The following is a 15877-nucleotide window of genomic DNA, read 5'->3' on the forward strand; positions in this document are numbered from 1 at the left end:
CCGATCTCAGAGCAATTTTATGTTGGAACCAGACTGAAAGAGCTGACACCTGTACCCTTAAAGAGGCCAGGCGTAGCCCTTTTTCCAGACCGCTTTGAAGAAAATCCAGCACTCTGGATATCAGGAATTGATGTGGATCATACCCTTTCAGTTCACACCACTGAAAGAAAGTACGCCAAATCCTATAATATATACGGGCTGGAGATGGTTTCCGTGCCTTCAGCATCGTCCATATAACAGACTTGGAAAACCCCTTTTCCCTCAAGAAGGAGGCATCAAGAGCCATGCCGTCAAAGATAGCCAATGAAGATCCGGGTACCAGCAGGGACCCTGTAGCAACAGATCCGGTCTCAATGGCAGAGGCCATGGAGTGTCTATGGAGAGAGACCGTAGATCTGTGAACCAGTGCCATCTCGGCCACGCCGAAGCTATTAATATGACTCTGCTGCCCTCTTGTTTGATCTTTCTCACCACTCTGGGCAGAAGAGCAAACGGGGGAAACAGATATACCAGCTTGTAATGCCACTTTACTGTCAGTGCGTCTACAAACTCGGCTCTCGGATCTCTTGTCCAGGATCCGTACCTGGGAACTTTGTTGATCCTTCTTGATGCCATCAGATCTATTTCTGGTAGACCCCAACTGTCCACAAGGTTCCGAAAAACCTGTGGATGTAGGGCCCATTCCCCTGCATTTATCTCTTACCGACTGAGAAAATCGGCCTCCCTATTCAGGATTCCTGGAATGAACACGGCAGATATCGTGGGCAGATGAGTCTCTGCCCATACCAGGATTCTTGATACTTCTGCCAAGGCAGCCCGACTCCTCGTGCCCCCTTGATGATTTAGGTAGGCGACCGCGGTGCGATTGTCCGACTGTATCTGCACCGACCTGCCCTTTAAGATTTTCTGAGGCAGCACTAAAGCTTTGAATATAGCTCTTAGTTCCAGGATATTTATCGGTAGCCGGCTTTCCGTCACTGACCACTTTCCTTGGAAAGTGTGTGACCCCATCATCGCCCCCCAACCTTGAAGACTGGCGTCGGTTTTGACTAATGTCCAATCCGACACCCAAAAGGGGCGACCCTGCCTGAGATGCTTTGTCTGAAACCACCAGGTCAGGGACAACCATACCTCTGGAGAGAGATGCAGCAGCTGGGACCTGATCGTGCGATGATCCTTGTTCCAGCGAGACAGAATGAATTGCTGCGGTGGTCTGGAGTGGAATTGAGCATATTCCACCATCCTGAAGGTGGCCACCATCGACCCCAGGACCTGCATGGCTACTAGAACGGATAATTGTCTGTTGCGAAGCAACCTGCGTATTCGTGATTTTAGAGCAAGGATCTTCTCCTCCAGCAGATATAATCTCTGCACCACGGAGTCCAATCTCGCTCCCAAATGACACATCTGTTGTACCTGACAGGGTGACGACTTTTGCCAGTTTATGATCCAGCCGTGACTGTACAGACATGATACTATCAGCCTCAAATGATCCTGTAACTGCTGTGGGGACTTCCCCAGCAACAGGAGGTCGTCCAAGTAAGGCAAAATCTTGGCACCTGAGGCATGCCATTATCACTGCCATCACCTTGGTGAATACCCGAGGGGCTGTGGACAGGCCAAACGGCAGGGCCTGGAACTGAAAATGTTCCTCCTCTACTGCAAAACGAAGAAATTTTTGATGAGCCTGTGTGATTGGGATGTGAAGGTAGGCATCTTGTATGTCTAGGGACACCATATAGTCCCCCTGTTCCATTGCCAACACAATCGATCGCAATGTTTCCATCCTGAACCCGGGGGTTCGAACAAATTTGTTGAGCTCTCTCAGATTTAGAATAGGCCGGTATGACCCATTCGGTTTCAGAACCAAGAACAGATTGGAGTAAAACCCTTCTCGGAACTGGTTCTCTGGCACCGGAATCACTACTTCTGATGCTAGTAAGGCAAGAATAGCCTTCTGAAGGGCCAAAGCTCATTCTGAACCCACCTGCGGGTTTACACAAAAACACAAAAGAACCTTTGAGGAGGAGTCCTCCAAAACGTCAGGGCGTACCCTCGGGAAACAACCCCCCCCGCCCAGGCATCCTCCGTCATGAGGTGCCAGGGCTCTGAGAACCGAAGCAGTCGGCCCCCCACCCTGGGATCCCATCAGTCCACTGGTTTATCCTGGACCCTAGATCCTGGACGTTTGTTCTGCCAGGGCTCCCTGGTTCCTGCCTTTCTTGGTGGAAATCTCGCTGAGGGCTGACCTTTGGCCTTGCCCTGCGGCCGAAACCCCCAAAAGGACGCCCTCCTCAATTTAGACGAGGTTGCTGATGGTAAATCTGCCGTCTTTGAGGCTGCCATGGAGGATACAATTTTGTCCAGTTCTGGTCCAAAGAGCACACCCTCCTGTGAATGGAAGGAATTCTAGGGCGTTTTTGTACACGACATCTGCCCTCCAATCTTTCAACCAGAGGATCCTACGTGCCACCACGGACTCAGCTGAAACTTTAGGAGAAAGGATCCCTGCATCCAAGGCGGCATCATCCAAATAAGAGGCCCCTTCTCTAATAAAGGAGATCATATCCAGTTGCTCCTTAGAGGCATCTGGTAAAGACTCCGTTAGAGTTTTGGCTCACTCCTCAATAGCTTTTGCTACCCAGGCAGTGGCCATAGCTGGGCGGGTGGCCGTTCCTGCCAGCGAAAAAATTGATTTGAGACAAGACTCCAGTCTCCTATCCGTGGTTTCCTTCAGCGAAACTGCTGGGATTAGCAAAATGGTACTTTTAATCAGCTGTGCCACATACGCATCAACTGATGGTGGATTCTCCCACTTGGCACAGTCCTCTGCTGGAAAAGGATATAGAAGCGCCATTCTTTTAGAAGAATGGCTTATCTTATCCGGACGGACCCAGGCTTCCTCCATAAGTTCTGATAAATGTTCAGACTTTGGGAATTCTGCCTTAACCACTTTTTGGCGCTTGAACAGGGGGGCTTTCCTAAGCGGAAGATCCCCTTCCTCGATATTTAACACCGATTTTACAGCCCTTATCAGAAAAGGGACATCGGCTACTGGGAAATGATCATCACCCTCCTCGGAGCTAGACTCCTGCGAAAAGTCCTGTGCCTGTTCCTCGGAGGAGGAGGCACTCGAGTACTCACCCATGTAAGGTGGTACATGGCGCCTAGATTTAGGCTGCTTTGGCTTGACAGCCTGAGGCTGAAAAACCCCCGAGGATGATGCCATAACCTTACCAGCACCAGGGTCCATCCAAGGTGGCCACATCATGGGCATAGGATGCTGAGGCAAACCCCAAACCGGTGGTACCGGGGCAGCCAGCCGTTCCGCCACCTGAGCCATAACCTGAGAAAATTATGCCCAAGGAGGCTCAGGGCCTGAAACAGGCAAACTTAATTGGTGTGGTGGCTGTCTGAAACAGTTCCCACAAAGCCCATTTTGTAGAAAGTCCTGTGGGGACAAACCTGCTTTGCAGGCTACACAGGATATCAGCAACGGGGCTCCTGCCACCTGACCCTCAGACTCCTTAGACATAACACTATGCCACTGGTTCTTAGTGTATATGTGCTGCTTTCTACTCTCAACCCACACACCTGTAGCAAGGGAAGGGGAGAGACAGTGACAGTATACAGGAATTACAGTTCTTTTACAGAAGAAACAGTATCCATAAACAACAATCACATGTCATGCATAAATACACTGCGAGCCATATGCATATAAGCTCTCACTATCATAATCACCCACTTTCAGGCTGTGTGGTCTGTGCATTTGCGATAGACACTGTAAATACACCAACATCGAAGCAACATCGGTCGCATCATTGACATTTGCGGTGGCCTAGGGTCTACTCTAGCTCCTATCCTCTCTCATCCAGCTAAACATGGCCTTTGAAGCACTGGATCTGTGATTAGGAATGCAGCAGCATTTCCGGATACGCCTGTGACACTCCCAAAACATGCCCATGAAACGGACCCTTTTTGTAATCTCTTTAGGTCACCTCCTAGTCTCCTCCCCGTAACACCCAGGGATTGCAAACCAAGTGTTAGTGATGCCGTACGCAATTGCGTATGGCATCGCATACATTGGTTCATGCATGCACAGTAAGGGTTTTCTAGCAACACATGAATCAACCGTAAATATCGCCATTGCGTCCATCTCTAAATCTGGCCCCATATGCATATACACGGAAGTGTATTCTATCTACTGCCACTCCTCTCTGTGAGTCAGGATCAGCTGATCCATTTTATTGTTTATTAATGTTTATGAATGGAGGGCCCCTTGGCACCCCTATGCCAGCTATCCTTTTGTCCAGGATGGCCATGTAGCCAATAAAATTATATCCCGTCATAAATTACAGATGTGTCCTCATACATCTAGCCTCCATGCGTTTTAAACAGCCCTTCTTGTCGCGCCATGCATGACTCGGTAGTGCAGAGTGTCTTTTCGTGCAACTGTTTACCTTCAAATGCGTGTTATTCACACAGCGATGCCAATAGGTATCACAAACAGCTTCTGCTGATTTAAATGATATGCAGCATGCCTATAATTTGTGATCAACTGTGGATGTATCTGCATGCGGTATGCTACGTTACAGTGTCAGCGGCTGTAACACTGAAACGTAGTGTTTTCACATGCAGATAAACCTGTAGTTGCACACAGAACATAGGCATGCTGCATATCATTTTAATCAGCAGAAGCTTGTGCTACCTATTCGCACCGCTGTGTGAATAATGTGCATTTATAGGTAAAATGTTGCACGGAAAAAACGCTTAGCGTTACAGAGTCACACAGAGCACCTGCGTTATGTGTAGCACGACTTGTAGTGCATGGAGGATAGATGTATGTGGACATATCTGTATGTGAGACTACCCACTGTCAGTAGTCCACACAACCAAACTGTTGCAATGTGAAAGAACTTTTTAGGGATTATGCGACAGAGAGCAACTGTTGTCTATTTGAAAAATGGAGTTTGCCAAGAGTTCGTTCCACCAGCTACAGTACAGTTTAGCAACATAAATATTTGAATACATTCATCTATTAACAGTTACATTAGAATAATATGTAGGAAAATGTTAATGGACCTTTAACAATAAGAAATGTAACTACATAATATTCCTTAAAATGTCAATCTACCAATGGAAGGTACTTTTAAATTATTGAAAACTATTTTAACGATTATTACTGTACATAAATTCCTACAGATGCACTAAGAACACTGGCCTAAATCCAGGTTTTCTGACTAGGAGACATCCGCTTAAGTCATTGTACATCAAAGAAATCTAGGACAGGTTCTCAAAGAAAATGTGCCACTGATGCCAAACCATGTAAAGGCAGACAAGTTTCACAAATTGTTCCTTACACCTGTGCAGGATTTTACAAAAACAAAACAGACAAGCATTTTCATATACACACACAAAGTAATGAAATGCAAAGCCTTCCATGTTGTTATTGTATAAATGCAAAAACTAGGACTTTCTTTTGTCACTTCAAAACAGAAAAAACTAAAACAAAAGAAAATCAACAACAAATACAGGATGGTTTCAAAATTGAATGAGGAATAATGCTACTATATAAAGAATGGATGTCAAACTTTCAGCATTTTCAATGTACTTTTCTTTAAAGTTTCAACTTATTCTGCACTAAGACCTTTGTTATTGCATTGAATGGCTTTGTTTAAAGGCCTGACAAACACAGAATGGCAGGTGTATTATGCTGATCACGAGCAATGGTAGAACACAAAACCTGGGTACACACCTAAACAACGGTGAGACCCAGCGATGCAACGATATATTACATCGCCGTACACAATGCATGATCGTATGATAACATAATACATTGCTACATGTAACCCCACCATGTCACCCGTGGAATCGTCCCATTGGATGTGCAGAAAATCCAACGGGACGATGCAATGAATGACGGGTGAAAGAGATGGATTGGGGGTACACACTATACAATGGTCATACAGATTGGTCGAATGTACCAAGATTGCACTATATATCCTACAATGTGTACCCAGCTTTAGAACTCCTCCTACAACACAAATAAGGTTTTTATTTTAAATATATATGCATTTGCAAAAAAATTAAAAATGAAATTCCTGCCGTGATGTTGTAAACTTTGGGACTGATGTAGAGTTGGAAGAAGCCCACCCGTAGTGCATAATACACTCTTCATTACTGCGCAGGTGTGGTAAAGTTGTGCTTACTGCTCCATACAATGCATGAGAGGACACATGGCGGGGAGGGGTTGAAATAGAGCACTTAAAGTATGGTAAGGGTTTTAAGCTTACTTTGTGCACTATATAGGGATCAGTGTGAATGATGCTGCTATGTATTAAACAGAATTTCCTTCCCAAATAAATAGGCAGAATCTATAGACTATAAGCATGGGGTCTCACTGATCATGCCGATGCCAGCACTATGCTATGACAGTCAGGACTTCCAGTATAGTATGAAAATCTGCAACGTGGGGTCCTACCTGCAATAGTGAAAGCGACATTAAAGCGGTCGCCTAGCTGCCGTATAGGGAGAAATTCAACTAGCAGCGGGTTCCGTACCCCCTGCTCACGAGCTAACATTACGCGCGTTTCATGGGATATATTAATGATACACGCTACTTGTGAAATCTGATTAGATAGTGCAAGTTGAGGATGCCGTGCATTAATTCTACAGTGTGTGAGCTATGTGAAGTACATGAAAAGGTGAGGAATTAATCCTGGAACCCCCCCCCCCAAAAAAAAACTAAAAATAAAATAAAAATATAATGTTATGGTAGACTTACCTAACTCCTTTTCTTCGAGGTCCATAGGGTCCACAGGGATACCATGGGGATATTATAGTTGGAAGACCAGGCAACAAACAGTTAATGCTTTGGCTCGCAGAATGCCCCAGGTCCTCCATATACACCCCACCCCTAGTCATAGGACTTCAGTTTAGTTAACAAGCCTAAAGGCAGGAGAAGGAAAGGGGAGAAGGAAGAACAATCGTAACCAGAAACACTCTTACCAAAGATGAGGGAATCTATGACTGAAAGAAAATCACCCAATGAAGCCAGGTGCGTCAGGGTGGGTGCCCTGTGGACCTTGAAGAAAAGGAGTTATCTAGGCAAGTCTACCATAACACTATATTTCTTCTTCGGGGTCCATAGGGATACACAGGGATACCATGGGGATGTCCTAAAGCAGTTCCCCTAGGGTGGGGGATGCTCCTGAACAGAAAAGAGAACTTGTCACCCAAAGGATGCATCCTGGGAGGCAAAAGTATCAAAAGCATAAAACCTAGGAAAAGTGTGGACAGAAGACCATTATTTGCGGGAGTAGCCTTGCACAATTGTTCAGCAAAGGCATCACGACTGATTGCCCACGATGGCCCAACGGACAGAGTAGAATGTGCTGTAACCGTGCTTGGGACAAGAAGATCAGCCTGCGTGTACATCCCAGAGATAGTCCTGCGTAGCCATCTCGCCAGAGTCTGCTTATTAGCTGGCCATCTTCGTTTGTGAAAACCATATAATACAAAAAGAGCATCTGATTTTCTAACAGGGGGCCTGATTCAGACCCGCTCGCAAGCGGGTCGATGGTGGCCCAGTGCGCAGGCGCGAGCACAAAAAGCGCTCGCTCCAGGACTCACTACAAAAGAGGCGGCTGTTGATGTTGATCGACAGCTCGCCCCGTTTTGTAGGTGTGGCGGGGAGCTGGCTTCACAAACGGAGGCGTTCCCATGCGAACGCCTGCCGTTTGTGGGCGGCCCCACTGATGTCAGTGAGAGAGCTTCCGGCCCTATTTGAGCCAGAAGCTCTCTGGGGCTTGCGGCCACAAGACCCTACCACAAGGGTCTCGTCACAAGCCCGATGGTCGCGATGGTCTTGACCATCGCGACCATCATTATGGCCGCTCGCAATAGCTGTGGGTGGTACCCCACAGTTATGCGAGCGGACAAGAGGCCGCAACTAAAAAAAACCTGCGCCCACCCTGATTCAGAGCGAGCGCCTCTGAATCAGGCCCAGAGTTTGTACGCTCCACATAGATATGGAGAGCACGAACTACATCCAGGGAGGATTCACCTACAGCAGGGGTGTGGAACCTCTTTTCTACCGAGGGCCATTTTGATATATACAGTATATATAACATTATTTGCGGGCCTAGTTTAGGCCATGCCCCCTCCGCGTGACGTCACATGGGGGCGGGGCCACAATTGCCGGAGATTACAGCAATGCCCGGAGCATCCTGAGTATGTTCCGGGGAGCTGTAAGGGCAGCGGTGTGACTGTCTGAAGCATCCTAAGGATGCTCCAAGTAGCACTGCTGCATAGATTCTGGCTGCAGTGTGCCATTCTAGGCACCCTGCTAGCCAAATGAGGCTAGCAGAAAAAAAAACAGACCAAATGATACCAAGGGCGTTATAAGGCCACCGGGCAGGAGGTTCTCCATCCCTGACCTACAGAACGGTCTGGAGCCTGAAAAGCTGGAACAACAATTTCTTCATTTACATGAAAACGGGATACTACCTTAGGAAGGTAACCCTGTCCTTGTACGAAGAACAGCTTTATCTTGGTAAAAAAAAAAATCAAACATGGGGAGTGACAAGAGAGCGCTGCCAAATCGGAGACTCTGCGAGCAGAAGAGATAGCAAGAAGAAAAAGTGTCTTTGCTGTCAATCACTTCAAATCTACAGAGTCTAAAAGGTTCAAATGGGGAAGCTTGTAACCCATTAAGAACCAAAAACAAATCCCACGGTGATATCGGTGGAACAAAAGGAGGCTGAACTCGCAGAACTCCCTGGTAGTGAAGCAATCTTCTTCTGGAACCAGACTGACAGTGCAGAAACCTGCACTCTCAAAGTGGTCAGGCGGAGACCATTGTCTAACCCTGCCTGCAGAAAAGCCAGTATCCTGGAAAACCTGAACACCCTAGGATCATATTCCTTATGAGAAAACCATTGACCAAAAGAATGCCAAATTCTGTAATAGCTGCGGGCAGAAACAGGATTCCGTGCTCTAAGCATCGTTTGAATTACAGAACTGGAAAAGCCCTTTGCTTTTAAGATGGAAGATTCAAGAGCAACGCCGTCAAAGTCAGACGGTGCAAGTTCGGATGTCGGCAGGTATCCTGCTTTAGCAGATCCTGCCACAGATGAAAGGATATGGACTGTCTAACGACAGATAACCAATGACGTCTGGGCCAAGCCGGAGTCAGCAGTATTATTGCTCTGCCTTCCTGCCTGAATTTCCTGGGAACTCTTGGGAGCAGAGAAATTGGAGGAAAGATATGCCAACTTGAAGTCTCATCTTATTGCCAGTGTGTCCACGAAGGCTGCTGATGGGTCTCTGGACCTGGCCCGTACCTGGAGACCTTGTGGTTGTGGCGTGACGCCGTGAAATCTCTCTCTGGTAGACCCCATTTGTTTACCAGGAGCTGAAACACTCCCGGATGGAGAGACAGTTCTCTGGCCTGTATGTCGTGGAGACTTGGGAAGTCTGCTTCCCAATTTAGCACTCCTGGTATGAATACTGCCGAGCTGGCCGGAAGATGACATTCTGCCCAAATCAGAACCCTTGTCACTTCCTTCATGTTTCCATAACTTCTTGTGCCTCCTCTGATGATTGAGGTAGGCCACTGTAATCGCATTGTTGGACTGGATCTGGACCGGCCTGCCCTGTAGCAGGTCCTGTGTCTTGATCAGTGCTCTGTATACTGCTCGCAGTTCCAGAATGTAATTGTGAATATTCCATATGTTGAAGGTGGATATGATGGACCCCAGGACCTGTATTGTTGAGTGAATGGATACCCTCTGATTTCAGAGCAACTTGCCAATCCGCAATTGTAGAGCCGAAAACCTGTCCACTGGTAGCAAGATCCTTGTGCCAGGGAATCCAGTAGTGCCCCCAGATGTACCATCTTGTTTGAGAAAGACCCTTTACAATTGATTATCCAGCCCTGCTCCTGTAGACAGACAGTGGTCAGCTGGAGATGATGTTGTAAAACCAACTTCCGTAGACTGTCAATATCGGGAGGTCGTCCAAGTATGGCAGTATCCTGACTCCTTCTCAAAGAGCAGCTATGACCACCATTATCTTGATAAACTCCCAAGGGGCTGTGGACAGACTAAAAGGCAATGCTAATGTTGTTGACGAACAACAAAACTCAGAAACCTTTGGTGGATAGTGCAATAGGTACATGCAGATATGCCTCCTGTATGTCCAGGGAACATGAAATCCCCAGGTTCCATTGCCAGCATAATTGACCGAAGGGTCTTCATACAGAACTTGGGCACATGGATGAACCTGTTGAGAGATTTCAGATTCAGAATAGAGCAATACCCATTTAGCTTCTGAATCAAGAACAAATCTGAGTAATAACTCCTTCCTTAGCTAAAGGAACCAGAAGTTGTGCAAACAATTTTCTGGGGAGTAACCCTTTAGGAAGGTGTCATGTAAGAATCCCCAGTAGGGAGGGGGATTTCCCACCTAATAAACTCTCCCTGTGAAAAAGTGTAAAAAGACACTAGTCTTTTTGGAATCTGGAACAGTCTACCTGGAGTGTTCCACACTTCCCCCATAAGGTCAGTGAGCTGTTCAGATTGAAGGAATAAAGCATAAATCACCTTCTGGTGCTGAACACCAGGTTTATCAGGGTTTAGGAGCCGGTACTTTATTTTCTCTAATGAGAATTTAATAACCGCCCCTGCTAGAGAGGAACATTCACTGATGAATGGGGCTTCTCCTCTCCAAGATAGACCCAGAGGGATAAAACTGTGTATCCTCTGCTTCCTCAAATGATATATCAGAATCTGAAAACAGGGTGGACTGAAAGAATGGTGCAGCCCATCTACAGTATATGCTTAGACAGCTAATGCCTTATTTTCTTGTAACATCTGCAGATAAAAACCAGATTCTGAAGTGAGTGGACATAACCCTGCATCCCAGAAAGGATGTATGGAAAGAGGAAACATAGCAGGCTGTAATCACTGTGGTAATATAATTACAATTGGCTCTAAATCCACTACAGCAATGCAAAGAATGGTAGGACACAGAGCACCGTATACCTTAACCAAGGGAGAGGTGTACAGGGAGACTGACGCAGACCCTCCTGAGACCAACAGCTACCGGGTGCACTGCGAGGACCGAGAGCGTCTCATACACATGGAGGGTAGGCTAAGCAACCCAGACGTTCAAAGCCCTCATAGGGTTTGCGTATGGGTCGGGGGAGGAGCTGCCAGGGGAGCGCCTACCTCCTCTAAGCTGCATTATGCTGACGGGTACGCTGGCCTCGTGGCAGCAGATTGAGTCTGCTGCCAATCCCCGGCGTCAGATGATAGGGCCTCGCCTGGTGTAGTAAGGATGCGGACAATCCCTGGTCCTTACAGCAGCGACTTCTGGTGCGCCTCTGACACCATAAGCGAGGAATCGCCTTACCTGACATCCGAGCATCCAGTGCCGTCCAGGTCGCAGCCTCGCTGCTAGCTAAGCTGAACCACGACCCGCCAAAATAACCAGCACAATTACGGATGTTGCGGCCCAGCGGAGGTAGATGGAGCCACAATACATGCGTCTTAGTACAGATGCTTGGTACTGTCAACTCAAAAAAACAAAAATAAAATAAAACATAAAATAAAAAGCTTAGAACTGCTCTAAGCAGTCCTCCTGTCTGAATCCTGCCGCACCAAACAACAAACTGAAGTCCTATGGCTAAGAGCAGGGTACATATGGAGGAGGACCCGGGGCATTCTGGGAGCCAAAGTTTTAACTGTTTGGTGCCTGGTCTTCCAACCATAATACCATGGTATCCCTGTGGATCCCTATGGACCCCGAAGAGGAAAAAATTGTTAAAAAATGAGAGCCAGCAAGTGGATTTGAGCAAATAAGTGTCTAGAGTATTTTGGGGTACATTAAAATGTCTCTATAGTGATTTGTGAGTGTTTAATTTACAAGTTTGTAAAAAGCTGTAACACCCTCTCCCCAAACCTTGTAATGCCCATTTTCAAATTCAAAACCCCCCATTCTAGTAATACAACACCTCAGCAAGCAATACAGCATCTCAGCCTACAGGTCCCCCATCATTTAACCTATTGTTCTGCTTTTTAGAGAAAATCACCTGACCACATTTTCCTATTTAACAACCTCTAAAATGATTATTTTTCTTTGGGAGGGGTGTCCAATGGGTACTGCACTTTTCCCAGGAAATTTTTCCTACTTTTCACGTAGTCTGGAGCTGTGATCTAAAATCTGCGTCCACTGCCATTGAGACCAGCATTAACGCAGCTTTCGAAGGAAATAATAAATCATTAACCAGCCTTAAGCAATTTTTGGCCAACTTATGGCTAACCGAATCTTCCCCATAGTGTGTGAGAAGGCTGGTGACTGTTGAGCTACAAGCATTCAGGAAACAATGGAAGTAAATATCTCCCCAAACTCACTTTATAAGCTCACTCAATTCCTGGGGTGCGTGTACTCCTGCTCAGTCTCTGTAGGCAATCCAAAGGCCAAAATTGAAAAAACCCTTAATGGATGACCAGGACTTCCTCCTGAGGTGGTTTCCCAGCTGTTTATACTGAGGGGATTTCCCACTTGCTGAGGTCAGACCATGGGAAATCTCTGATATAATACAAAGAACTGATACGCTATTGCTGGACACGCTTAAAAGCATATTTTATGCTATTAACTTTTCTTGCTGAAAAATACGCATTTGATATACTATTTAGAATCACAGGTATCTTAAGATACTAGTGGTTCTGCAGATTTCTAAAATGCATAATTTATGTGGACGCAACTTGCATAGATTAATCCTCGCCAACATGATTGGTCTATTCTTGCCTTAATCCATTGTTACTTTACCTTCACAGTAGGGAGAGACTGAAGAACACTGAGCCAAACAGATGTTTACGTGTTTGGCAGCACTGCCGGGCAAGCTATACTGGGCACTCCTGTTTGTGTATCATTCTACACCATAATGAAGTCATACTTGGTAAATTGAGTCATTACAGCACTAAAAATGTGCATAGAGTCGATTTGCAGGAGATTTAAAAGCGTTACTAACTTTATTGACTTCCTCCTTGAAGTTCTCTGACAGTATACAAAGCAGGCTCTGCTGATTCTGAGAAATCACACGAGATTACACAACCTCCGAGTTTCTTACTTTGCCACCATGGTCTACCAGTTACTAAAAACAAACTGTGTTTTCCGGTTTTGAAACTATGTTTTTTTCAAAAAGAATCTGCATGAGTAACAATCTCGCAATTGATGATGCAGCTCTGTGTAATTCATATTTTTGTACTGCTTGGTGACACGTGATGAAACAAAAACACTTTTCGTCAGTATTTAAAAAAGGTTTTGTTTGTTCTAACTTTTCAGACTTGGATTGTTCATTATAATAGCATCACACAGACATGTTATTTTTTTTTTCCTAATGTTTTGTTAGAAAGCTGTAAAGAAAAACACAAAGAAACAATGTTTGTTACATTGTGCATACTGCCGTATGTACTGTAACAATATAGAAGTATGGGGGATAAAAATTTTATTATTGATGTACCACTGTACCTTTGAACCTTTTGGCATAGCTGTCTCATCAACGAGCAGGCGCAGAATGTTGCAAGACACCAGAATCACCGAAAGAGACTAAAAGGAGGAAACGCAGAGAACATTCAGTCTACTCTACAAACAGGTCAATGAGGTTTCAAATGATGAAACGTGACTTAAATGGCTGATGCGTCAGTTATACAGGAAGGAAAGCACAAGATATGAAAGATAGGAGTATGTTGTTACCGTTGCAATCAGGAGCAGGATCATTACAGCTGGGTAGACCAAGTTTCTCTCCCAGGCTGAAGCTTTTTTGCGCCTTTCTTTAATAATAGAACAAAAAAAACAAGGGAATTAAAAGAATATAGTTGATTAGCCAATTATAACATAATGCAATAAGTTATAAGAGATAGGTTTGTGTGTCCTGAAAGACTGCAAATGAAATCTTTCTGGAAATTAAGGGACTATTGTCAAATGTCTGTACCAACTTGCCATCTAACATGATATGTTTTAATAGAGATTTTCACATTGAAACCATTTAATCTCAAATTAATCACATAGGGGCATATTTATTAACAATCTTAATTAAGACCAGATAATTGTAATTTCTTACTGTGGCGTAAAGAAATTATCAGCAGAATGTATCAAAAAACACAAGCAGAGACTTCTCCCTGTGAAGTGTAAAAATAGTAAAATGACCATTTATGACCTGACATTACTGCGCACGTGCATGGGGCAGTTAATGGAGACTTGTGATACCTATCCAGAAAAAGGTTGTGAAATGTGTCGCTTTTTGGATCTTGGTACATAAATTATAAGCTCCTATAGAGACCTATGGGGGCGCTGCTTTTGCGATCGGAGACGGATGGTGAACACCTAATTTGTGCAGAAATGATCCGAAAAAAGCTTTTTTCCGAAGATTGCCCACTAAATACTGTACTGTATAAAAAAATGCCCAATTGTTGAGAATTTTACTATAAGGGTCTACTCTGTCCACCTTTATTATTATACTCTGAGTTTCTCTCATATTCATGTGCTGTACCACACAGCCTGTGGATGACAAACCATGCACTTGTAGTTATAAGAAAAGTTTGACATCCACAGATTGCCTAATCTTATGCTATATACAGGTGCTGCCAAAACACACATTAACCCACCTAGCTTTGATTTCATAGTCTTTGCATTCATAAGGTCATGTTCAATCTTCTTTGTATTGTTGTCTATAGCAGAATAGCCTCCTGTTGAAAAACATATTATAATTTTAATATATTATGTGAATACTTTTAAACACACACACACCAGCTATGAGCTAACACGTCAGGAGACTGTGCTTTCAGTTAATTCAGATCAGTTAAGCACTGAAAGTCCCTATTTGTACCATCTGTGAACTGTGCTGTCATTCATTTTACAATGCATTTAAATCCTTTAGTCTTCATACGCCATGCGGCGAGAAGAGTGAGTCGCATGTGTCTTGGCTTGCGCTGAGCAGTATTTTCACCCAAAAATGAGTCTTAGTTGCAATTGGAGACTGCACTGATTAATTTGATATGCGACACTTGTATATCTATGAGCGTCTGACTCTGTATACAAAGCAACTTGGTGTGGTCCAAAAAAATTAATTCTGGCCACAAATATACAAGTGGTGCATATCAAATTAATCAGTGCAGCCTCCTGAAGCTTTGAAGTTTGTTGCATCCGTTTGCGACCAAGAAGCATTTTCGGACACAAAAGACCTAAAGAAGACGCTTGGCGTAAGCTGAATTGCACAGGACCTAGTGGTGAGGACACATCTGTATGTATGTCTGGGAGTGTATATCTATCCCATGGTTCTAACTAGGTAAAACATTTTCTATTGGGGCCTTAATTAGCCTACAGCAAAAAATTCTAATGATGGAGAAATCACCACAAAGTTAAAATTCTTAGTGTATGCAGCATTTCAACAATTAGGAGAATAAATTACTATTGCTGGAAGTGGTCCCCTAGCTTCGTAACACACAAAAGTACAAACCATTGAGTAGCCAGTATGGTATTTTCAAGAGAAGCCCAGCAAGGGGAAGATGACAAAACATAAAACAAAACATAAAAACCATCATAGGACTAAAAGTCTCTCTCGGTCTACTTATAAATATTGTTGTAAAGTTATATGGTATTTGTCCTTAGGTACTGTAAACTGCATGCATGTATCATGGTGCTGATAAAGTAAAAGAACACAGATTATATCAACGCAAATGTAATTATCTAAAAAGAATAATCATCTTGGATGATTAATTTTAAAATATTTAAAATGTAAGGTTTGCCAAAGAAATAAAAAAAAAGTATCAATTTGCAGGTTTGACCTAAAGCAAGATAATAATAATAATAA

At 44.5% G+C, this 15877-nt stretch overlaps 1 protein-coding gene across 2 annotated transcripts in view; it reads right to left on the reverse strand.

The window, feature by feature from the left end:
- LMBR1 (limb development membrane protein 1) overlaps window positions 1-15877 on the reverse strand; it is a 187529-nt gene that overhangs the window by 20691 nt on the left and 150961 nt on the right. For both annotated transcript variants that reach the window (XM_088450376.1, XM_088450377.1), the window contains 3 exons: window positions 14673-14753; window positions 13762-13838; window positions 13537-13614 (listed from right to left, as the gene is read on the reverse strand). In XM_088450376.1, the coding sequence (XP_088306502.1) occupies window positions 13537-13614; window positions 13762-13838; window positions 14673-14753 (236 nt within the window). The remainder of the gene's footprint in view (window positions 1-13536; window positions 13615-13761; window positions 13839-14672; window positions 14754-15877) is intronic.

This window comes from Taudactylus pleione, unplaced genomic scaffold (genome assembly GCF_031769625.1).
Source record: "Taudactylus pleione unplaced genomic scaffold, aTauple2 ptg000517l, whole genome shotgun sequence".
Classification (NCBI taxonomy): Eukaryota; Metazoa; Chordata; class Amphibia; order Anura; family Myobatrachidae; genus Taudactylus; species Taudactylus pleione.